At 42.4% G+C, this 25,813-nt stretch overlaps 2 protein-coding genes across 2 annotated transcripts in view; one reads left to right on the forward strand and one right to left on the reverse strand.

Annotated features, from left to right (window-relative positions):
* Window positions 1–25,813, reverse strand: part of LOC135201456 (DNA-binding protein Ewg-like) — a 112,996-nt gene that overhangs the window by 31,934 nt on the left and 55,249 nt on the right.
* Window positions 1–25,813, forward strand: part of LOC135201876 (DNA-binding protein P3A2-like) — a 42,181-nt gene that overhangs the window by 14,311 nt on the left and 2,057 nt on the right. The window contains 6 exon segments of the mRNA XM_064231176.1: window positions 6,796–6,846; window positions 6,849–6,907; window positions 10,227–10,272; window positions 10,275–10,330; window positions 10,686–10,841; window positions 16,526–16,655. Coding sequence (XP_064087246.1) covers window positions 6,796–6,846; window positions 6,849–6,907; window positions 10,227–10,272; window positions 10,275–10,330; window positions 10,686–10,841; window positions 16,526–16,655 — 498 coding nt within the window.

Here is a 25,813-nt window from a genome sequence, read left to right on the forward strand (position 1 = left end):
GCGTAATAGTGGATTGGTTTTTGATTTTGGATTGGCTTTTCTGGATACATGATGTCTGGATCAAGTTCGGGAAGTTTCAGAGTGTGTGTGAGGAGTGAATGTAAGGTGAGGCTTCTTAAACCTTCAGTTGATCCTCACACAGTTTGTATGGATTGCAGGGGGCATGTTTGCGTGGTTGATGATCGGTGCAATGAATGTAAGGATTTGGATGATGATAAATGGAGGATGTATGAGACCTATCGACGCAAATTGGAGCGCGATAGAGTCAGGAGGTCTTCCTCCAAGGGCAGCTCTACTAAAGGTAAGGATAGTAACATTTCTCCTCCTCTAACACCAGTAGATTTTGCCCAACCTAATCCTGTTTTGTTGCCTTCGGGCCCCAGTGCTGTGTCTGGAGAAGGTAACACCCTTTCTCTGATTCTAGAGTCTATTCGTGCTCTCGAATCTAAAGTATTGGCCCTAGAAACCGGCCCTGTGAAAGTTTGTGTTAGTGCCCCCTAGTGTTGTGGAGGGGGCGTCAGATCGGCCCCATAATGCCTCTAGGCCTAGACCTCTATCGGACTCCCAGGACTCAGGGAGTGGGTATGTCGAAAGCCGCAAGAGGGGTTACGGGGGCTCCCCACCGATCTGGCGTCCTTTCGTCAGGCCTTGTTGCTAAATCCCAGGCTGCCAAGGAGCGCGCACGAGCGCGTGTCCTGAAAGATTGCTTTTCGTCCTCCGAAGCGTCCTCCCCGCGCAAGGGGTGGAGCGCTCGGAGAGACTCGCGTCCGTTGAAAAGGACCTTTCGCTTTGAGGACGCTTCACGTCCTATGTCTCCTCTTTCGTCAGAGGACGCTTATGACGCCTTTCCTCCTCAGAAGAGAGGAAGGCTTTCTTCCGATGAGGACGTTCGTTTCCACGCACAGGCGTGTTCACCTGAGAGGCAGATAGCTGTACCTGCTAGAAGGAAGGAGGCGTCCCCTCGCCCCTCGCCTTCTCGCAGTCTCAGTCCTGCCCCTTCTTTTGCTCCTTCGTCACCTACGAAGGATATCCTTGTGTCCCTTCAGGACCAGATTACGTCGCTGATGGCTCAGAGGACTTGCCCAGCAGCAGTCGAGCCTAAGCGTAGGAAGGACGTTCGGCTGCCCGTCAAGAGGACGAAGCGGCCTCATTCTCTCTCGGCTCGCTCGTCTCTCTCTCCGCCTCCGGATCGTCAACGTTCTCGTTCTCCTAGCAGATCTTTTACTCTCTCAGGAGAGGACGCTCGTCAAGACGCTCGGCGTTCGAAGCAGGACGCTTTGCGCTCTCGGCAAGTAGCGGTTGAGGACGCTCGGCAGGACGCTCGGCGTTCTAGACAGGACGCTTTGAGCTCTCTTCAAGACACTTTTAAGGACGCTCGGCAGGACGCTCGGCGCGCGAAGCAGGACGCTTCTAGTTATAGACAGGACGCCTTTGAGGACGCTCCGCAGGACGCTCGCCGTGTGAAGCAGGACGCTTTTCGAGCGAAGCAGGACGCTTTTGAGAATGCAAAGCAGGACGCTCGCTTGGCTAAGCAGGACGCTTTTGGCGCCGCTCGTCAGGAAGCTCGCGCTTCCTTTCGTAGAGACGTTTCTGTTAAGACAGTTCACGTGGCTTCTAAGGACGCTCCTCTTTCGCAAGATGTCCGTACCTCTAAAGATCAACGTAAGGCCGCTTCCGTACCTGTAGCGGATACTTCCAACCAACGGAAGTCTTTGTTCAGGATTGAGACTGCGGGACGTACTCCCTCTCCTGATGGGCGTTCTCCAGTTCCTCTTAGGGAGGAAGGGGAACTTAGTAGCCCAGGGAGTTCCGTCGAAGAAGAACAGCCGGTAGCTTCAGCTGTCTCGGACTACAAGGTTCTTGTTAGGCTGTTACGTTCAGCCTTCGGGAGAAGTTCCACAGCGACAGCCCCTAGGTCTCCTCCTCTCAACTTTCGTCTTCCAAGACCGTAAAGACCCTGAATTCGTCCAAATGAAGACATCGCTGTTGACCAAGAGGGCGTTTAAGAAACTTCAAGACTTTATGTCCAGGAGGAAGGATCAGGGCAAGACCACTTTCGTCCATCCACCCTCTAGACTCGCAGTTTAGTGGACGCCCAGAGGAGGTCTCTCTTAGCGTCTGCTAAGGTGTCCTAGACTCCGGTGGAGACTGACCACCACTTGAAGGGACTGCTTCGTACCCTTAATGTGTTTAATTTCCTAGATTGGTGTCTGGGAGTTTTGGACCTTCAGTCTAGGAGTCCTGATTCTCTCAGTCTGGGGGAGCTGTCCAGCGTGTTGTCATGTATGGACAAGGCCGTCAGGGATGGTTCGGAGGAGCTAGTTTCGAATTTTGGAACTGCCTTCCTGAAGAAAAGAGCACTGCTGTGCAATTTTACTGCTAAGTCGGTATCTCCCGCTCAGAAAGCGGAATTGCTCTTTGCGCCTCTTTCGGACCATCTCTTCCCCCAGGCTATGGTAAAGGATCTTGCACAGAGTTTGCAAGAAAAGGCGACCCAGGACCTCTTGGTTCAGTCTTCAAGACGTCCAGCGGTTCCTTCCACTTCGACATTCAGCAAACCCCGAAGAAAGTCAAACCTTCGCGGGGCACCCCCCTCGAGAGCAGCTCTTGAGGAGAGGGTTTTCGAGAGGAAGAGCTTCATTCAAACCCAAAAACAGCAAATGAAGATCTCGTCCTTCAGACACATCGGGGCCTGGACGGAAATTCTTTGCGGAGGCTTGGAGGCAGAGAGGGGCGGATCCTTGGACCCTCAAGATAGTAGAGCGGGGGTACAAGATCACCCTTTCTACATCCTCCTCCTTTGACATCAACTCCCAGAGACCTCTCTCCATCCTATCAGGGAGAGAAGAAAAGTGTTCTTTTCGATCTATTAGACCAGATGGTCGAAAAAAGAGCGGTGGAACAAGTCTTGGACCTAGAGTCACCGGGCTTCTACAACAGGATTTTCCTAGTGACGAAGCAGTCGTTCAGGTTGGCGCCCGGTCCTGGATGTGAGCAGGCTCAATCTTTTGTAGAAAAGATAAAGTTCAGAATGGAGACGCCTCAGCGGGTGCTGGGAGCATTGAGACCTGGCGACTGGATGGTGTCTCTAGACCTGCAGGACGCGTACTTCCACGTCCCAGTCCACCCTCTTTCAAGGAAGTACCTGAGATTCGTCTTGGACAACAGGGTTTGGCAGTTCAGAGCCCTTTGTTTCGGTCTCAGCACGGCCCCGATGGTTTTCACAATGATTATGAGGAATGTAGCGAAGTGGCTCCATTCGTCAGGAATCAGGATATCCCTCTACCTCGACGATTGGCTGATCAGAGCGTCGTCGAGGCAGAAGTGTCTGAAGGACCTTCAGTTTACGCTAGCCCTAGCAAAGTCTCTGGGTCTTTTGGTCAACACCGAAAAGTCGCATCTGACCCCGACACAGTCCATCGTGTATCTGGGGATTCAGATGGATTCAGTGGCTTTTCGGGCGTTTCCCATCCCAGGAACGTCAGCGACTGGGGTTAGAGAAAGTCGCAGCCTTCCTAGAGAGAGAAGCTTGTTCGGTGAGGGAGTGGATGAGTCTGCTGGGCACCATTTCCTCGCTAGAAAAGTTTGTCTCGCTGGGAAGACTGCACCTCAGGCCTCTTCAATTTTTCCTTGCGGAAGAATGGACGTCGAAAGAGGACCTGAATGCGATCCTAAGGATCCTCCAACGAAGTAAAAGTACACTTAAGATGGTGGCTCGACCCTCAGAAGTTACGAGAGGGCCTCTCCATTAAATCTTCTGAGCCCCGACCTAGTGTTGTTCTCAGACGCTTCCATTTCCGGTTGGGGAGCAAAACACTAGGGGGGGAAGAAGTGTCAGGCTCCTGGGAGAGGGGCAACAGGTAGCCTGGCACATCAATGTAAAGGAACTGGCAGCGATATTCCTGTCGCTGCAGTTCTTCGAAGAAAGACTGTCAAGCAAGGTTGTTCAAGTCAACTCGGACAGTACCACAGCCCTTGCGTATCTAAAGAATCAGGGAGGGACTCGCTCCAGATCCCTTTTTCTCCTGGCGAAGGAAGTTCTGCTATGGGCAGACGCAAGGCGCATCAAGATCCTGACAAGATTCGTGGCAGGGGTTCAGAATGTCAGGGCGGACCTTCTCAGCCGCCGAAATCAGATTCTACCAACAGAATGGACCTTGCACCAGGAAGTCTGTCAACAGTTATGGAGATTGTGGGGACGCCTCTAGTAGACCTGTTCGCTACATCAAGGACGAAGAGGCTTCCTCTGTATTGCTCCCCGGTTCTGGACCCAGGGGCAATTGCAGTGGACGCGTTGCTCTGGAACTGGACAGACCTGGATCTTTACGCCTTTCCCCCATTCAAGATCATGGGGGACGTAATGAGGAAGTTCGCAGCGTCAGAAGGGACAAGGTTGACTCTGATTGCCCCAATGTGGCCAGCAAGAGAGTGGTTCACAGAGGTCATGACGTTCCTTGTGGACTTCCCAAGAACGTTGCCCTGGAGGAGAGATCTACTCAGACAGCCTCACTTCAAAAGGTTTCACCAAAACCTCTCCGCTCTGGCCCTGACTGCGTTCAGACTATCGAAAAGTTGGCCAGAGCGAGAGGCTTTTCAAAGGCAGCTGCGAGAGCAATCGCTAATGCTCGAAGCGCCTCTTCAAGAGCTGTCTACCAGTCTAAGTGGTCCTCCTTCAGGGCATGGTGCAAGAAGGAAGGAATTTCCTCTTCCACGACCTCTGTGAATCAGATAGCAGATTTCTTACTCTATCTAAGAAATGTGCAAAAATTGGCAGTTCCTACAATCAAGGGTTATAGGAGTATGTTGTCTGCCGTTTTTCGCCACAGAGGAATGGACCTCTCCGACAATAAGGATCTGCACGATCTCTTAAGGTCGTTCGAAACCACCAAAATTCCACAAGCAAGACCGCCCTCATGGAATTTAGATGTGGTGTTGAAACATCTGATGCTAAGTCCCTTTGAGCCTCTCATGAAGCTTCTCTAAGGGACTTAACGAGAAAAACGCTTTTCCTAGCTTCTCTGGCGACGGCGAAGAGAGTTAGTGAAATCCAAGCGTTCAGTAGCCTAGTGGGTTTCAAGGGAGACAGCGCTGTCTGCTCGTTGAACCCTTCTTTCTTGGCTAAGAACGAGAACCCGTCTAATCCTTGGCCAAAGAGCTTTGAAATCAAAGGAATATCGAGTCTCGTGGGTCAAGAACCAGAGAGAGCCCTGTGCCCTGTCAGGGCTCTCAAGTTCTATGTGAATAGGACTAGAGAGATAAGAGGTCCCTCAGGTAATCTCTGGTGCTCGGTGAAGAGACCAGATTTGCCGTTGTCGAAGAATGCTGTTGCTTTCTTCTTGAGGGACGTCATTAAAGAGGCTCATTCATCTTGCCAGAAGACTGATATGAGCCTCTTTAAAGTGAAAGCTCACGAGGTCAGAGCCGTAGCTACTTCTCTTGCCTTCCAAAGGAACATGTCTATCAGAGATATTCTGGAGGAGCAATTCCGTATTCGCCTCACATTACCTCCGGGATGTGAGAACGATTTACGAGAACTGTAGTTCTTTGGGACCTTACATTTCGGCAGACACAGTTTTGGGGGCTGAAGGTAGCTCTCTCCCTATCCCTTAGCTTAGTTAGGTTAGTTTATTGTGTTTTTGGTTGATGGTGAGATCTTCTGTGAAAATCTCCCATTCCATAGTGTAATATCAGGGGTTTTTTGGTTAGTTGGTCAGGTGGTGGTCGGTTGCTGTGTTACTGCCATATGTTTGCCTAGATGGTCTTGTCGCATTGTGGTCACGTCCCCGTTGACAGAGCATCCAGAGAGCACCAGCACTACAGGTCAAAACCTGGCTGGCAACTCTGATAAAGCATAAGCAGGCTTTAGGTGACAGTAATCACATAGTCTACTTTGCTATCAGGTAAGGAACCAATAAGTTAATCTTTTATTTTAATTTAAATTTCCTAAAAAATCCTAGTCTGTCTCTACCCACCATCCGAAGGTGTGATTCAGCTATATATATATCTGACAGGTAAGTTTCATGAACAAAATGTTATTGTTATAATACAATTAAGTTTGTTCATACTTACCTGGCAGATATATATAATTAGAGTGCCCACCCTCCTCCCCTCAGGAGACAAGGGCCATGAATAAATATGAATAGAAAATGGGAATGGTTCCTGATATCCGCCTCCCAGCGGCGGGAATGGGTACTACCACCTGACCGCCCCACTACGTGTGCCGCGAATTTTGAAATTCTGTCGGACGTCAGAAATACAGCTATATATATATATCTGCCAGGTAAGTATGAACAAACTTAATTGTATTATAACAATAACATGTTCAAATTTTGTTATAATTGCTTTTTTATAATTCACAGTGAATTTATTTTTATTAAGTCTTTCAATGATGACTATAGTAGGCCTCAAAATCTCAGAGGGATATGAGGTTTAATTGTCCATATACAGAACAAACCTCTGGTCTTAACCACCTTCCTAGCACGTCGGCGCTGCCTTTCTCACCAAGAGGCTGGTTGTTTTAGCTCTTCCTGCCCAGTTTGCACTTCTGTGTTCTGGTTTTTTATTCTATTGTTATTTTTTTTTCCATTTTTAGAAATACAAACCTATGAGTAGAATGCTAGACCAAGGAGACACAGGAGTTAGTGGGAGCCAGCATCTGAGTGACAGTTACTTTAGATCACTCTGTGAAGGCTGAATTAATAGATTTCATATGTGATTCTTTGAAATTTTAATATAGTGGTTGCTTTGATGGCTTGTGTACATTTTTTAACAAAAATTTATAATTTCTTTTTTTAGGGAGAGGGAAACCAGGGTGGGGTAAAGAATCAACGAGACCGCCTTGGTGGCCGAAGATGTACCTTGGGCAAATGTAAGAATGGATGCAAGATCTGAGGACCAAAAACAAAAGGTATGGTTTATATTGTTATATTGATTGACTTAACTAATTAGAATCATGAGATGTTGAAGTTCTTATTTCATATTGGTATTTTTTGATGATAAACATATTTGTAGACTAGGCCTGACCAAAGGATCTGTTCTGAAATGAGTATTAAAAATGGAGGATTGTTATTTAGGTAAAGTAATTTAATCAGACTTGCAAATGAGAATTGGGATTAGAACAGGGTCAAGAAGACAGCTAAGTAAGTGAAATCAAAGAAAACTAAAATGTACAAGGAAAAATGTAAGGAAAACGTATGAAAAGAACAAGGAAGCAGCTATAAATTTAAACTTGTAATGCTTTGAAATTAATTAAGGAAAAAATGGTGCAAGAAACCTATAGTATTGCTGCCTACACAATGCCACACAGTTCACATTGAAGAAAGTTCTGTCTTGACTGGATGACAATTTTAAGTATTCTTATAATTTAACCTGACCATGTATTGATATTTTTAGACTAACAGATGTGGTACTAAATAAATGGCATTGTAAAAATTAGGGCAACACAGATTAAAGAATTTCGAAAAGCTAGATGGGAAGGTAACAAAGATAATGAATGGAAAGTAAACATGATATTAGATAGTTGCCACGAGTGCTAAGTTATCTCTTGGGATTGTTGTAATCATTTGTTATGTAATTCCAAGAAGTTTTGTGTTATCTCTTGTGATTTTTTAATAATTTATGTTATTCCAGGAAGTTTCTTTTGTACTTGAATTCTCTGTGCAACTAATATCACATGTTCATTGTATACAGTGGGGCCCCCGTATTCACGTTCTCCGAATTCACGGACTACTGCATCCGCGAATTTCTCTCTGGACCATATCTACCAATTGTTATCGGGGAATTCGCCTACTTACAGTATTTTTCTGTGGGAAATATCCACAAATTCCTGTTTTCTTTTATCAATTTCATCATAAAATGCACTTTTTTTGTGATAAAACTTAAAAAACCAGGTATCAAAATTTATAGTTAGTTTTTCTTTATTTCAACAAACAAAATAGGCTGTTTTAAGCATTTTTATAGGGCGGGGGATGTCTGGTACCCATCCCTTGCTAATACGGGAAGGGGGGGACCACTGTACAGTGTAGTTACCTGTTACAGTCCTTATAACTGTGCCTTTTATCAGCAGAAAGATAACCTTTGTAAGAATCCTGAAAATTATATTTTTTTATTTTGTTCTTTGAATTTCCAATAGACCCGTTGTGTCACTAAAGGGTCTGTACAAAGAAAGAAAGTGCACTCAATTTTTCCTCATAATTATAAGTTATTTTATCATGGAATGAAAATTGCGTAATAGCTTTCATTGGGAAAAAAAGATATATTAAATGTGAATATAATTGTGCATGCAGTCTTCAATAAGGCAGTGTTCTGTCTTGATGATTTTTTGGAAATACTATTACTTTTAAGGTTTGTGACTGCTATGGTTGCCATTTAAGAGGATAATGACACCATTGTGCTCAAACCACAATGCTTACTACTCTCCAAAGAGGGAGTTTCATTGTGCTTAGGATTGTTTATTTTCCTAATTTTATTGTATAGGAGATTTGCCTTTTAACCTTTAATGGACAGATACCTTCATATGAGTAGCAATAACAGGTTTTGGGTGGTGGACAGATTCACTCATGGTTGAGCATCAATAATATGGCCCATCAATTTGGAAGAATCGGGCAGGAAAGAGGTTCCATTGCTTCTATAGCCCATAAATTCACTAATGGCAACTTTTAGACTGGCTAAGATCAACGAAGCAGGTGGCTCAGGAGTTAGTTGTGATCATGACTTCAAGGGATCATGTTCTTCCCCTCTCTCTCACATGACGTCTTTCTATATATTTTCTCATAAATATACTTATGGGTTGCTGTTGGTTTGAGTTCTTATCTCCTATGATAGTATGTTGGTTATCATTGTTATTTTGTAAAGAAAAGTGAAAAAGAAACATGCATAATCAAAAAAAGTTACTGCATCTTTGATCTCAGTAAATTTACAAGTATTTTACAACAAGCATACTCAGAATTTGTTACTGATTTTAGTTCTTATCTGTTTTGATATTGTGTGAGCTGTAATTATAATTTTACAAAATAAAGTAAAATTATTTATTAGGAAAAACATGTATAACTTGGCAAAATGTACAATGGTCTTGTAAAAGAGGCATCACAAGGGGTTGTAAATAGTCTTTTTCAACTTGTGGAAGTTAGGGAGAATTTTTTAGAATTTTTATTCTTAAACCTTGTGCATTTGCATATCTTCCTCTTTCCGTTGATGTGTTTTTTCTTAAATTGGTCGACCTCAAATTTTCCCCGGCCTGGGGTGCTGCATATATTTTTTTATCCTGGCTCTTAAGGGTTAAATGCGAATATAATTGTGCATTTAGTCTTCAGTGATGCAGTCTGTTCTTCTGTCATGGCGATGTTTTGGGAATGCCATTACTTGCCTGTAACTTTTTAAGTTTGTGACTGATCTACTAGGGTTGCCTTTTAAGAGGATAATGGCACCATTGTTTTCTAACCATAATGTTTACTACTCACCAAAGCTGGAGTTTTATTGTGCTTAGGAATGTTTATTTTCCAAATTTTATTGTATAAGAGAATTCCCTTTTAATATCAGAGAGATTAGAATAATGTGACTGAAGACTAGATCATTTGTTGTCGGAAGCATTATTTGTCAGTATAGTAATTGTTGGTACAAATTAAGTTAAGTATATCTTAGTTTTACCAGACCACTGAGCTGATTAACAGCTCTCCTAGGGCTGGCCTGAAGGATTAGATATTTTATGTGGCTAGGAACCAATTGGTTACCTGAGTAACGGGACGTACAGCTTATTGTGGGATCAGAACCACATTATATCGAGAAATTAATTTCTATCACCAGAAATAAATTTCTCTGGTTCCACGTTGGCCGAGCTGAGAATCTAACTTCGGACCACCAGATTGGTAGCCGAGCGCAAAATCCACTCGTCCAACAAGGAACTAAGTTGTTGGTACAAGCATGAGTTAGCTTTTTAATGAAAATCTTTCCACCTTTTCCAATTATAGCTAATTTTGTTTATGCAGTGTTATTTATAATTGATCGAAATAAAAAAAGGTTTGAAGAAGAATATTTGCTATATGGGAATTTTGTTAAAGAAATATTAAAAACCTAAGGATGATTGTTCTTGATATTGTTTTAATGTTTGCTGTTTATTATCTTTTTTTGTGTGTATAAAATTATTTAGGTTTTGTTGATATAAAGGTTGTGATAGAGATGAAGTAAATTTAGTTTCTCTGCATTCTTTAAGGTACCTTTGTTTCTTGCAGGTCTCATGGACAACTGCACTCCGTCAGATTGTTGTAAATTGTTATAAATACATGGGCGTGATGACTTGTTACCTGCGTTTAATGAAGAAGATGAAAAAAGTCAAGTATGTATAGTGTCTTGCAACTATGTACTAATGACCTTGATTTTGATTTTTGCAAAAGTAAATCTGTCATTTTTTGAAATTTCTTTATACAAAAATTATATGTTTAGAAGAAACAAACTTGTAGGAAAATTATTCTCAATTTCTAGAGGCTGGACAGGATATGCTTACACGGGGTGACTATGCATTGGTTTAATTTTTTTGTTTTGAAGTTTTGCTGAAGATACCATAATATCATATAACGTCCTGTTGAATATGTTTAGATGATATAAATAAGTTTGATACTAAACAACAACTGAAAGTCTTAATACCAAAGTCCATCTTAACTCAGTAGGTATTTGATTTTTTGTCCTTGAAGGTTGGAGCACAGGGTAATGCTACATATTCAGGTCCAGTGGTCCAAACTATTAGTAACCCCCCTGATGGTACGGTCTCCATAGTTCAAGTCGATCCCAATAACCCTGTTATTCAATTACCTGATGGTACAACTGCACATGTCCAAGGAATTGCTCATGTAAGTGCTACTTTGGTTTTTATTTATTTCTTTTCAAGTATTGAAAACTGAACAGGTTATAACTGACCAGCAATATGTATTCTTTCATTGGTCTATTTAAGTTCAGGTAATTTTGCTTCAAGTATTGATGCTATCAATTTACTAGGCAGTTTGTAGTTTTCAATGCTTAATTCCTGGAAAGGCAGTTTAGCTAATTTTTCCTTTTGACTAAAAGAATTCTGGGGTTACGTCATAGGCCAGCACTGTATCATTATACAATTAGGCATAATCCTCCTATCCACTCCACCATCATACCATTCCTGTTGCAGTTTTAATAGCAAGTAGAAGGTTACAGGAAGTCCTGCAGTAAATTTCAGTTTTGAATTTGGAGCTTCTGTCAAAGTGATATACAATGTTATAAAGAGTAAGTGGAAAAATAGGTGGGCATGATTAGACTATTCATGTAAAGGCAACCAGCTTTATAACAAGCTGCAAATCCATTCCATTGTTTCCAGATCCAATTAAATTTGCATCCAAATAAATTTCCACATAAATGTGTCAGATAAATGTGTCAGCATGAAGATCAAGTTCCTTATTACTAAGGAAAGGAATTCTGCTCAGTCCTAAAGGATTCTTCAGCTAGATTGACTGATTGATCATGTGTGTAGATACATGTTGATACTAATACTCCATGCACAATCAAATGCCATATCAGTGATCAGGAAATATCAGTGAATGCTGACAGTGAAGTCATGGATGTTTCTATGCCTGAAGGTAAGTCTTCCAGTATTATAGCTGGAAGATGATAACGATGGCGATTGAAAAACTGGGCCCTTTTTTGGTAGGGGCTCCAAGCCACGAAGACGCGATGGTTGACCATGGGTTTGTAATTTCCGCAGGAGACTAGAAGGCCAGCTTGTGTATAAAATATCTCGGCATAAATAGGTAGTACAGTCGATTCAGGGTCTGGTTCGCACTGATGGACTGGCTACGATTATTCAGCTATAGTTAGTGAAGGAGTTCATGGATTATTATTATTATAAAGGATTAGTTTCTCCAGACCTCTGAGCCTAAGTCTAATAAAGGCTCTTCTTGGGCTGGTTAGAGTTCATGTATGGCTGTCTTGATTTACATAGAAAAGCAGTCTATAATATAGTTTGGGTATGATTTGAATATTTATGAGGGATAAGTTTCTTAGTAGCTGTAGGTTATCAGGATTAAAAATTACTTTCATAAGATAACAGTCCTATTTTGATGTAGGGCTCACATCAAAGCTTTGTTCATAAACAATATGGAAAAAATTGAAGGAAAGTAGAGCTGAACTTAACACCAAACTGCATGAGACGAAAGGGAACAGATGAAAAGTGAAATGCAAAAAACAATGCAGATGGGGCTGAAATGATGTTAAGAAGAACCTCAAAAATACAACTGGTGTCCATAAAAGGATCACTGTTAGAAGTGCCCCTATGGAGTGGTGTTTAGGAGTAGCTGTCGACCCTCTGTATCATAGAACACTTTAAACAGACCCTGAATCATATGTTCAGCCTGATAGGGCTGTCCTGAATGTTTTTTTTTTTAATTAAATGTTTGGAAATAAGAATATGGGAAAGATGAAAGGAACAGGACGGAAAAGGGAGAAAGCAATGCAGGTATTGGTCAACCAATCCTTAGGAATTTCCTATGTGCTGCAAAAGTTGCAAGGGTAATACCCCCTTACTATGTGTAGGTCAACCAAGTGTGATTAAGCTATTAATAAAAATTCTGAAAGAATAGCATGGGCCATTTAATGAGATTGTCCTTGGTATTATGCTACATTGGATATCCTCCCTCTTAACCATTATAGCAACTCGTAGAAGGAGCACTAGCAAGGGTTTATTCAAAAATGGCTCACTTGGGGTCAAGACTTGAAGGTACCAGGCAAAGTGGGACATGTCTCTGGTATTTGCTTTCATAAATCTAAAGTGGATGAACAAGGAAAGTGATATGAAATTTATTAAAGATTTTTAATCATAGAACTTGTAGGACTGTGTGAACACCTTTTTTGTCTATATGCTCCTTAGTATGGTCTGCAAGTTACATTCTTTGGACATTTTTGGGTGAGGTAAGAGATCTTTACTCTGTGCAAAGAGCAATTAGGACTTCTCATTTTCAAGTGAGTGTGGTCATATTTGCCTTTTCACTAAAGGTCAGAGAACTTAACTGCCTGTGAAGTGTCTAATGCTGTTAATTGAAGTTAATTGAAGTTATTCTGGGTATACATGCCCCATGACCTGGTATAGATGCCAATAGTCCCTGGATCTCACAAGTGTAATTTTAATTCTACCGGTTTCCAGCTTGGCGCTAGTAAATCCTAATGTTAAGACCTCAGGTTTGTTAGTTATGAAAAATACAAATTAGTTACAAATTCGGTATTTTGTCCATACCTCTGAAGGCTCTTCTTGGGCTGGTTATCATTTTTAAGTAATCTGAAGAGAAATTTCTCAAGTCCAACACACATGTTACAACCAGAGTCACATGAATGTGTCATAAAGATAGAAATGACTAGGAGATAACCCAGATATATTTTACATCGGCACATTGCCAAGTTCATGGATTTCCATTTTTGTTAAGAAATGATCTGCAGAACTATTCCGTAACTCTTATGTAATAATGGAATTAGCAAGTATTGCACTATATTTAAGGAGACATGGAGAACTCTAGGAGGGAACCCCCAAGGGGGATACTGCATGCTGTAGGCAGTGCAGAAGTTTATTGCCTGGATATGGTTTTATTCCACAGATTGTTTCAGTTACAAGCTGCTCAAGGAGCAAGAGCCAATGCCACCATAAGACTGGCTTAATCTAAAACAACAACAAAAGCAAAAATAATTTTAGTGTCCTTTGGGCCCTGGCTATGTTACTTTCAGCTGCCACTTTTCATTCTTGTTTAAAAAAAAATCCTTTGGTTCAGGCTTCTGATAGTATGTTAATGACTCAGTAATTACTTAGACAGATGAAAATGATAGTTCAGGAGGTAATATGTTTATGATAGTAACAAGGCCTTATTACCAACATTGTGGTAATCAGTTGAGAATAATAATAATAAGAGTAGGTAATATATTTTTAATAGTCCCAAGGACTCATTACATCCCTATGGATCTCCAGTATGAGAGAGAGGGCTGAAAAATCATAATTTTAGCTTTCACTAAAGATTAATTTAGAGGGTTACCTTCCAAACCTAATTGGTGTTTAGCTTTACATATATTTCCTCAGTTCAAAGTTGTATGGAATGGCATGGTGGGAATGTGGGTAAGGTCTCCTCTCAGCGATGGGGAAATACTTGCTTCTGAGAAACTTTTGTTTTTATTAAGAATTGGCCAAACTATTTTTCTGGGTGTTGAGCTTGTGCAAAATAAAGGATTTGAATGTATGGAAACTGATAATTTAGCAATTTTGAATTGAAATATGTAAGGATTATTTAGTTGTGATTTACAGGATAATACATTGCTCGTGTGCCTTGTAACTATCCAAGCCCTTGTTTTGAAGGATTAATGAATTTCTTTCATGCATAGATAAACAAACTGCAAAATTTCTTGTTAGACTTAAGTAAAGATGAGATTACTTGTACGATCAAAATTTCCTATTAGACTTAAGTAAAGATAAGATTACTTGTATTATCATGAATCACAAACAATATAGTATAATGTAACAGTATGCATGCATCTATATATCTGTGTTTGGTGAAGCATGTGAATTCCAATTAACAAGCATTGTTTTGTAAGTTTGCTTTTCTTCTAACCTGGGATGGAGATTAGTTTACTAAATGTAGTTATTTGATCAATTTTTGAATTATTACACAGTTGGTGCTATCCTGTAGGTGGCTATTATTTTGAATGAACTTGCTTAAATTGAGTCACCGTTATCGAACTTGTCAGTTCTGAGGTTATCTTGTATCTTTTAGTAGTGTATGTAGCATTGTAGCTTACTGCTGATATTTCCACAAAGGTTTCATGCAGATTTTAGGTTGTATGTAAATGCTTTGAAACTGCCACACTGTCCTCATTTATTAAACCAAAGGAATAGGGAAATGTTGATAATGGTTATTGTATTAGGATCATGATTTACTTTTAGAATAAGTGCTTTTGACCAGTCCTTATCAAAAATTCAAAACTATGATGGTGCTTTACTCTGATGAAAAGATGGTATTTATAGTTTTAGAACCCAAGAAACAAGTCATACATAGCTTACCTCGAAAAGAACAAAGATGTTTGATGAACTGTCTGTCGTAAGTGGTGATGTATGGCGAAAAAGATTAAAGTCCTCTCTTATGTGATTCACATTTTACTAGGCAATATTAGTTGAATTTAGGCAGCAGCACAGGTATTTGGTTCGGTTTAGACAAGAGAAAGGCTCTGTAACAGGTCATACTTTCAAAAGGGACAAGTCTCCACATAAGTCAAGGAAAACTAATGAAAAGTAAAATGGACTTGTATTTTAATGGATGCAAATACCATAGAATAGAATGTTGCATTAATAATAGTGAGAGGCTTGAGGTTGGTACCCTGAAATATCAGTGAAAGGCTAATTTATGTTCACAAGTTTATATGAAAGTCTGACTTTTTAAAAGAGAATATAAAGGTATAATCTAATCACCATTATTTATATTTTTACTTCTAGTTATCCCCCTCTTGGCTTAGAGCTCCTCCACTTGCTTATATATCTCATATCACCAACTGCTTGCTCATCACCACCATATCAGTCAAATTGAGAAACTGAAGGAAGAACAGTTATTGGTATTTCCCATTTTATTGAAGTCATTTAGATTTGGGAGGTACTAATTAGGTTACCATTCTGTTAGTTTCAGGAATTGGAGTGAGTGGATTTGACTTTTATGTGTGTTATTTTTTACTGCAGAGATTACATCTGAATATGATATGGTGAAGGAGTCACTTGGTTTTCTTCAGTGATAATAGTAATTTTAAATGATGTATAAATTTAATTTTTAATGAGGAACATTTTGAAAGGCCTTCCTGTAAATGTATGCTTTGTATTTTATTTTTTTTACAATTTAGGTATGTTAATTTCATAAATAAATAGAAACATAAATCTGTATAAGTAGGAGATGAGTTTATAAAAAAATAGTAAGAATAATAAACTATTTAGGCCAAAAATATTTAATAGGTGATATGACAGGAAAAAGGAGTAAAATTGATAAAAGCACTACATGTGGACCTGGGTTTAATGGGTTTCATTTCCGAACACTTTGTAGACTTCTTAACAGTTTTCTCAGGTCTTTTATGTGTAGGTAGGACAGAAATGCAAGAACTATAATGAGCTTCCTTTTGCATTAGGAAATTGGTGCAGGAAATTAGTTTTCTATCTTAGTGCACGCTTTTATGGCTAATATCCTACATTCCAAGCAACTTGGCAGCAAAACACAGTGTCTGCAGTTCGTGGGGTTATATAATTACAGTTTTCTTCTGTCATTTACTGTAAATGACCAACTTTGGTGTGATCCAAAGACATTATTGTTATCATGCCTAATAGCATTTCTGTACTTTTCCATGCATGCTTAATAACTTACTAACCTAGTTTGTGGGACTTCATTATTTCTCTGAAGATGCTTTTAGATTTTATGTTATTTGCTTGAAATGCATGGCTCCTCCTCCTGGGTGCTAGTGACTAACCTGACACATGTTAAAAGGGATGAGGTTATTGACCTTCCAGATCACAACACAGAATGGGGAATCGTTGGATGGAGAGAATGGCTCTGTGAATATAGACCTCAACCAAGTAGCAGAAGGAAGCCTGAGTCACGAAGGGACCATCATACTTACCGGAGAAGATGGATCTCAAAGTAAGCAGCTTTTCCAAGCATTTTGTTTCATTAGATTTATGAAAGTTATGGTTCTGGAGTTCTTTTTCTTATAAATGGTGGAATGCTCATAGTAAATGAAGTTTATAATGGTTGGATTATAAATCTTGGTTTGATGAAGCTTGTTTACAGTGATTTATGGAAAACTTTAGTATTTGGTAGCATATACATTCAATTTAGTAGTGTACACATCAATTTAGTAGTGTACACAGCATTTGTCATGTTTGGTAAATTAGTTTGCATATTTATCATGTGAAATGTGGCTTACACTTGATAGTGTGTGACGTATCATAGAATTTACTTGGAAATTTTATGTCTCAAAAGTAAACCTGTGTGTTCCTTTTATATTAGTAATGATAGTTGTTTTCAAGGGGAACCATCCTCCTGCTGGAGCATTGCTATAGAAACTGGAAGAACATTGGTTAGGAAGTTCATGTGGTCAAAAACAGCAAGCTAGAAAACTAGGTCAATATTACAGAGAAATATTTATGTATCAAGTGCAGTGGTACCTCTTTTGTCAAACGTTTCTTATGTTGAACATTCCGTTCTTCAACTGAAATGTTGAGGAAATTTTGTATTGTTTGCTGAACAAATGCTCTTACTTCAACCTGACCAAATGTCATGTTTATACTTGTATTCAGTGGCCTACCGTGTCTGTCCTAAAAGAAAAACTGTAGTAACATGTTTTTTCCTTTACAATATATTGTTCAAAGGTAATCATTTTCAACAATATAAAGAAAAGAATAAACCATTTCACGATAAAATTTGGCATAAAAGATGAACAAAATATGTCACTGCAGTGACGAACAGCTGACTTTGGATAGAGGGTGGGAGCAATTTATATTTGTTCATACGCGAACAAACCTTCGGTCTTAACATAGGATAATTTCTAGCGCCTAGCTGGATCCGGTTAAAAGCAGATGAAAGCAAGGAATCTTGTGATATCTGGCAATGCATGCGTAGATCAGGTGAAGAGTGGTCAAAGACTGCTCATCTACGCCAGTCTTTTCTTTAACCGCCTGGGCGAGAGTTGTGTTTACCTCTCTTGGCCTTTTTCCGGTTCATTGCCCGTTTTGTTCCTTTTAGTGTGTGTGTGTGTGTGTGTGTTTTTATCTGGTATTATGGCTTCTGCTTCTCCTCGGCGTCAGCGTATGTGCCCGGGATTTCCTGGTTTTCCGTGTTCTCGTTTTATGGCTTCGGCAGAGACCAACCCCCACATCACATGCAGTAGGTGTCGTTCGAATTTTTGTACTAGTATTACGAATACTTGCACGGAATGCTGGGCATGGCCTAAGCACTCTTCCTACTTGGGAGGGCTTTGCTCCTATTCCTGATGTTTCGTCTTCCGCAGTAGTCAACCCCCATAGTAGCGTTATCACTGCATCTCCTTCCTTTTCTTCTATTGATTTGTCGATGGAAGTATTGGGAGGTCGCCAGGGTAATATTTGTAATATAGCCCCCTCTTCCTCGGGAGCTTTTTTGGTTCCCGAGAAGGGTGAGGTTTTTTCATCATTCTCTTCTCTTCCAGTGTCGGAGGTGTCCAAAATGGGGGCGATTTGGAAGACGCTTGGGCTAGGGGGTACCCTGTCCTTGGAGGGGTTGCTAGTGCATTTTGTGGAGGCTCGCACCCCCCCCCTTCCCAGTCTGGCCAGGCCATCCCCTCTCCCCCCGGCTCCATCTTCGCGGGTGGCAGCAATCGGCCATCTTGTATTACTCCGCCAGTGTCTGCCGCCGCTTTGAGTCGGAGTGATGCTGCGGCGTCAGCCCCGTTGATGACGTCATGGGGTCCATCTTTGTGTACTCCTCCGCCAGTGGCGTCACCGCCGCTTGTGACGTCACTCTCATCGATGACGTATATCCCAGTCGTCTCCTCTGATCCTCCTCGCTTAGCCGCAACGCCATCACTGCCGCCCAGTTTGCAACATCTCCCTTTCTTGTCTTCGGAGCCTTCTCTGGCACATCAGTCCAAGGTCATATGCCAGGCACTGCTTCAGAGGCTGGACTCTGTGTTAGATGTGAAGTTGGCTGCCTTATCGATTGGGAGGACTGGTAGGAAACACCTTCCGAGAAGAGTGCGCATAAGAAACTAGTGTTGTCTTCCTCTCCCTCTTCCCCCTCTATGCCTCGTTAGTGTATCAAGCTTTGGAAGGCTAAAGACTTTCCCCTTCCTTCACCTTCGAGGGAGGAACAGCGCGGGCATGTTCCCGAGACTGCCGTGGTTTCGGGCAGTGTTAGTGGTGTGTGTTCTGCAGGGGTTGCTTCGCCCTCGGCCTCATATCTCAAACGTGCTACACCATCCCCCCCCTCCGTCCTTGCACACCGCTAGCGTGTTGCAACCTCCCCTGCCCGTGCACGTGATGTTAGTGCTCCTTCTTCTTCAAGACCTATTCGTCGCCGTAAAGACCTGAAGGCGCCCGTCAAGAGGTTGAAGGTAGTGAGCACGGAGTTGGTGCAGCTGGAGTGTTTGCCTACCTCTCTCACTGGTGCCTCCAAGAGTTCGACTATAAGGGATTCTCCGTCAATCTTGAGTGTTCGAGTTTCCCCCCCATCTCACGTATCTGCGGCCACCACGCCCGTGACCATTCATGGACATCTGGAGTCATCTGTTGAGGTAAGTGATGTGCCTAGTTCTACCTACAGTGGGTCTGTCTCGGAGGCCGACGCATGGACCCAGCCCAGACAGGTTAGTAGGGGTTTCAGACTGTTTGGCTACTAACCCTTCTGTTATTAGAAGAGCCTACACACCCTTCTCGTCATCAGTCTCCGGTGCCAGAGCAGGAGGAGGGAGACGCACGAGGTTCTGTCTTCCTTTTCGGAAGTTGTTGATCTCATTCTTGGGTTCAACAATTTGGAAAGTAGGACTTAGGCTCAGTCGTCTTACACTCCTTCTTGCTTGGAAGCCATGGTGGGAGCTACTCAGGACCTCAAATCATCTCTTCAGCTGCCTTATGGGGCACGTTCAGTTGGTCTTGCAGAAGGTTAGCGCCTCTATTTCTGACCGGGACAGTTCACTTCGCTCTTGGGGCTCTACCAAACTACTACCCCAACCTCTCATGAGACATAGGAAGTACTATTCTACGAGCTCTGCATTTTTGTTGTCACGCCACCTTACCCCAGAAGTCATTCGCCTGTAGCCAGGTTTGACTTTGGAACAGGTGAGGTCAGTGGCTCTGTCCTTGTCTCCGCAAGATGCCTTGGCTTTGGAATCTACAGCGACCTCCATGTTGCAGATGGTTTCTTAACTGGACTTATGGTCTGTGGTGATTGCCAAGATAGCTTCTGACAGGGCCCCTGAAGGGTTGGTGAGTGCCGCCTTGCTTGCCAGTCTATTGCAGTCCGGGGGCAAGGCGTTTTCATATTTGGCTCACCTCAGTGCCAATTTATGGACTAATCTTCTGATTAGGAGGGACGCGGCTTTGTCTAGGATGGAGAGATCGCTCGACACAGAGTCTTTGCTGGCATTGAGGAACGGTGATCTGTTGGGAGTCACAATTTTTGTTTCCACGGACAGAACTCAAAGATGCGATTGACTGGCGCCGGGCTGACACCAAGGAATGACTGGTGCACCAGGCCGACACCAAGGAATGACTGGTGCACCAGGCCGTGTCTAAGTCAGAGTCCCGCCCTCGGAGACGTCCGGCTCCTCCTCCTCCCCCGGTCCAGCAGCAGTCGAGGAGATCGTCACCTGGTAGGCCATCGAGGACCTCGAGTTCGGCAGGGCCTTCCCTTTCGACACAGCCTAAGTCTCAAGATAAACGCCCCTTTCGCTCTCGTTCCTTTAAACCAAGAAGGGGCTCCAGGGGCAGAGGTCAAGGGGGCCGTCGGTAGGTTAGGCGCCTCTCCCTCTCCTGTGCCACAGGTGGGGGGCGTTGCCTAGCTGGCCATTGGGCCAAGTGGCAGAGAAGTAGGTGGTAGATGTCCTTCGGGTGGGATACCTGTTGCCATTCGACTTCTCTCCTCCTCTGTCGGACAAGCCGCAGCTCAGGAAGACGTTTCCTCCAGATTCTCTGAAGTTCTTGGCTCTTCGGGAGGAAGTGCAGAAAATACTGGACAAGGATGCGATAGAGGAAGTAGTGCGTCTGTCTCCGGGGTTTTACAGTCACATCTTCTTGGTGTCCAAGGCGTCGGGAGGATGGAGGCCTGTGATCGACTTATCCACCTTGAATCGCTTCATCAGGAAGACACGGTTCAAGATGGAGACCCCGCGCTCGGTGTTGGCAGCCGTGAGGGAAGGCGACTTCATGCTGTCAATAGACTTAAGGGATGCATACTTCCAAATCCCTGTTCATCCCACGTTCAGGAAGTTCCTTCGCTTCTCTCTTGCGGACAAGATCTTTAAGTTCAAAGTCTTGTGCTTCGGGCTGACGACAGCCCCTCAAGTGTTCACAAGGGTCTTCTCTCTCGTTTCAAGTTGGGCCCATGCTCAGAGGATCCGTTTGCTGAGGTACCTCGACGATTGGTTAGTCTTGGCAGTTTCCAGGGAGAAGCTGCTGCAGGACAGGGATCGTCTACTTTGGTTCTGTCTGGACCTGGACATATTAGTTAACCAGGAAAAGTCGAACATCGTACCCACTCAAAGGATTCTCTACCTGGGCATGGTCATCGATACGATAGTGGCAAGAGTTTTCCCGTCGGATCAGAGATTGGAGAAGTTGCGGGCTGTAGCGCGCAACTTCCTGTCAAAGTCACCTCAGTCAGCTCATCAGTGGCAGGTTCTTCTGGGAGTGTTATCTTCCCTAGAGAAGCTGGTCCCACATGGGCGTCTTCACCTTCGGTCTCTGCAATGGAGACTGGGAGAATTCTGGTCTCTGGCGGGCGACTCTTCCGTTCATGGTTCCTCTGTCTTTGGAAGTGAGAGAAGACCTTCGTTGGTGGTTGGACAACCAGAATCTGTTGAAGGGTTTCCCTCTGCGTTCTCTCCCACCGGACTTCCTTCTATTCTCGGATGCCTCCCTCGTAGGTTGGGGCGGGTACTTAGGCGGCCTCATCACTTCAGGCGTTTGGGGTTCGGAGGACAAGCAGCAACATATCAATGTCTTGGAGTTGAAGGCGGCTTTCCTGGGTCTGAAGGAGTTTCGGGGGTAAGAAGAGGGTCACTCTGTCATTCTCGTGTCGGACAGCACCACGGTGGTAGCCTATGTGAACAAACAGGGAGGCCTGGCTTTTCAGCAACTTCACGCCTTAACCATTGAGCTTCACCAGTGGGCAATCAGCAATTAAATAGAGCTCTCAGCCAGGTATATCCCAGGGAAACGGAACGTGGTTGCAGACAAACTCAGTCGCCGGGATCAGATCCTAGGCACAGAGGGGTTCCTTCATCAAGTGGTGGCAGACAAGCTTTTCCAGATTTGGGGGAGATCCATGCTGGACCTTTTCGCAACACGCTACAACAGGAAGCTGGAGGTGTTCTGTTCAATGGTTTCAGATCCCTTATCATTGGTAGAAGACGCATTCCAACATCCCTGGGACAACCAGGAGGTGTATGCCTTCCCTCCGTTTTGTCTGATCCATCAGGTTCTCAACAGGCTGATGAGTTCACAGGGTCTCAGAATGACTTTGGTAGCCCCTCTGTGGCCTCAGGCAGAATGGTTTCCAGATATGCTGTCGTTGTTGTCAGAGATTCCGAGGGAGATTCCCCCTTGGCAGCATCTCCTGTGTCAGCCCCATGCAGAAAGGTTCCACCAGTCAGTAGAATCCCTGTCTCTTCACGATTGGAGGCTATCAAGTATCTCCTCCGAGCTAGAGGCTTTTCTCAGAGATCAGCTGGGCACATGTCCAGCAGTCTTAGGAAGTCAACCTCTGCAGTTTACCAAGACAAAAATGTGATTGGTGTCGTAAACAAGGTTTTTCTCCACTCACGACCTCTATTCAGCGAATAGCAGACTTTTTAACCTTACTCAGAGACTAGAAACATTTGTCTGTTTCTGCTATTAAAGGCTACAGGGCGGCACTGAGTTTTGTGTTACGCCTTAAGGGTATCGACATCTCTTCCTGGGAACTTTGCCTGCTAGTTAAGGGATTTGAGCAGTCGAGTTCTCCTAGAGAGCTCAAGCCTCAAACGTGGGATGTTTCCTTGGTGTTTAAGAGCTTAACTAAAAGTCCGTATGAGCCCTTGCTTCGCTCATCTGACAGGAACCTGACGCTCAAGACTGTTTTCCTTTTGGCTTTGGCATCTTCCAAGAAGGGGTAGGAGAGCTCCACGGTCCTGAGTTATGAGGTGAAGCACACCAGGGGTTGGAAGTCAGTGTCCTTTGGATTTGTCCCAGAATTCATGGCCAAGACCCATAATCCCTCTGTGCATGATGACAGGTTCACTTCATTTTATATTCCATCACTGACTGACTTTGTGGGTGGTGATGCTCAAGAGCTTTTGTTTTGCACTGTCCGGGCCCTGCGTTGCTATCTTAAAAGGACTCGGCACCTTAGACTAGGGTGCCGCAGACTTTTTGTTAGCACAGGCCGTATGAAGAAAGAGGTGTCTAAGAATACTATCTCTTTTTGGATACGGGAAGCCATCAGACAGGCATACTTGACACTTGATGATTCTACCACCATGTCTGTGCAGGCTAGAGCACATGACGTTAGAGGTATTGGTCCCTCTCTGGCTTTCAAAAAGAACTTGGCTGTACATTGTGCTGAGCGCTGGTACTTGGTTACGCCAGTCCACGTTCACCTCCTTCTATCTTAAGGATGTTGCCCACAGATCTATGGACACGTTTTCCCTGGGTCCCGCCCCCTGTGGTGGCTGCCCAACAGGTTGTGTAACTCATAGTTGCCCTTAATGGGCACCTTTGTATCTTACCTAAGATGATTGTGTAGATGAGAGAATGAGTGAGTGGCTTGGTCTCCTTCTTTCTCTTGTATCTTTCCTTCTTCCTTCGGGCAGTTTAAGGAATAGACACATCATTTGCTGGACTGGTCTGATATAGGTGAGTGAGGTAGTCATACTGGTAGTATGGTCGTGCATTATACTACAATATCTTACCCACTATTTGGTAGCATAGGCTGCACTCCTTGGCAAGGAGGAGTTGGGAGTAATACAAACCCTAGTGTCTTGGTTTGTTATTGGACAGTCAAAGTTTCTCTTTGGTTCCCTATACAATGGTTATCCCATATATCATTGTACGTCACTCAGGTTCTGAGTGGTTGGATATTAGTTTATCCAGCTTCTCAATGGGCTTCAGTCCCTCTCCAAGAAATATTTCTTTTGAGAGCTGGACTGGTGGGTAGGTCCCCAGCCAGTCTAGGATGTCTTATACCTCCCTCCAAGTATGAGTCTATCCTATTGTTAAGACCGAAGGTTTGTTCGCGTATGAACAAATGACAAATATTCTAAGACAATTTGTATTTTTCATAGCTACAAACCGAGGTCTTAATGTCATACTGCCCACCTTTAGCCGCCCCTCTATTTGTTAAGTCATCCTGAGTTGGGAAAGACTGGCATAGATGAGCAGTCCTTGACCACTCTTCACCCAATCTACGCATGCGTTGCCAGATATCACAAGATTCCTTGCTTTCATCTGCTTTTAACCGGATCCAGCTAGGCGCTAGAAATTATCCTATTGTTAAGACCGAAGGTTTGTAGCTATGAAAAATACAAATTGTCTTAGAAAATTTGTCATTTTTGAGGAGAGAAGGAGAAGAGACAGTAAAAACATTACTGTATGTACATAAAAGCAGTAACAATTCACATTAAAAATAAAAAAGAATTAACATAATGATAAAATACAAAAACAATCTAATTTAATACTACATTAACAAAAAAAAATAACAGGAAAAAAAAAACCAGTTCCTCTGAGCCAGTGTTTGGTGTGCTAAGTGAGACAGTATAGTTTAATGACTATATTCAACAAAATAAATAAAAGAATAAAGCATTTCACAATAAAATTTAGCATAAAAGATTAATAAAATCATAAATCACTGCAGTGTTGCCCAGCTGAATTGAGATAGAGTTGGGAGTTTTTATATTGTTGAGAAGAGAAGAGCAGTATCAGTTCGCATAAAAAAATAAAAGGGAATTTCACATTAAATCTAACAATGATAGAATATATAAAACAATCGAATGCAGTACATTAATAAATTTTTTTTTTTTAAATGGTCTGTTTTGAGCCAATGTTCGGTGCGCTGAGCGAGACGATAGAGGGGAGAGGGAAGGGATGGTGGTGTTGGTTATTGTGTAAGAGACAGGGGTCTGCTACCCACTGACTTTCCAGCTGAGCTATATTGATTATTCTCTCTCACTAAATTTTGGCATTTCACCCATTTCTTTCACTTGCACTATATTTGCTAGAATTTCATTTTTATCTTTCTTTTTGCTGTAAAATACCAATTGAGTGACACTTGCTTTTTACGATTTTTTAGCACTGTAAAAGTAACTCTGCTCCGTAATAAAACGCACTTGTGCCATGTTCAACATCTGCGTGCTTTGGATTGTTTGTTTAAACAATTTCTTGTGAAAATTTATTTAATCTCACTTTCCTTTCCTTTATTGCATTCTCTACTTATTACTTGTGTGCAAAATCTTCATGCATATTTTAAATTTGCTGTTTGCCAACAGTAAGTTGATATGATGAAACATGATTGATCTCCTTCCACTTAAGATCCAAGTGTAAACACAACGACAGTCATACACTCTCTCTCTCTCTCTCTCTCCTCTCTCTCTCTCTCTCTCTCTCTATATATATATATATATATATATATATATATATATATATATATATATATATATATATATATTAGTAAATAATTATATACTATTAGTTGTGAATAAAATAGTTTGTTATGCAGTGGGAAACTCTATAGTTCAGAATGTGACTGGTTATCCAAAAGATAGTAGTACTGTAATTTCTTTAAGAAAGAGCTTACTTCATTCTTTCTGTTGGATATCTTTGCTGAATATGTGGTAGGCTGTTGATAATGACTTTTGTCATTCTTCCCAAATCTCAGCTATTTTCTTGTTTATTATTCACTCGGTTTATAAATTATATGTATCCCTGTGTATAATTATCAATAGAATTGTGCTGCTTGGATGGCATAGGAATTGAAGCTTATGACTCAAAAGTACAGTAGCACACCGAGATAACAGAGATAACTGTATATCGTACTTCTGGATATATTAGTGGAAAATGGAAATATCAATT

Source organism: Macrobrachium nipponense, chromosome 28 (assembly GCF_015104395.2).
Source record: "Macrobrachium nipponense isolate FS-2020 chromosome 28, ASM1510439v2, whole genome shotgun sequence".
Lineage (NCBI taxonomy): Eukaryota > Metazoa > Arthropoda > Malacostraca > Decapoda > Palaemonidae > Macrobrachium > Macrobrachium nipponense.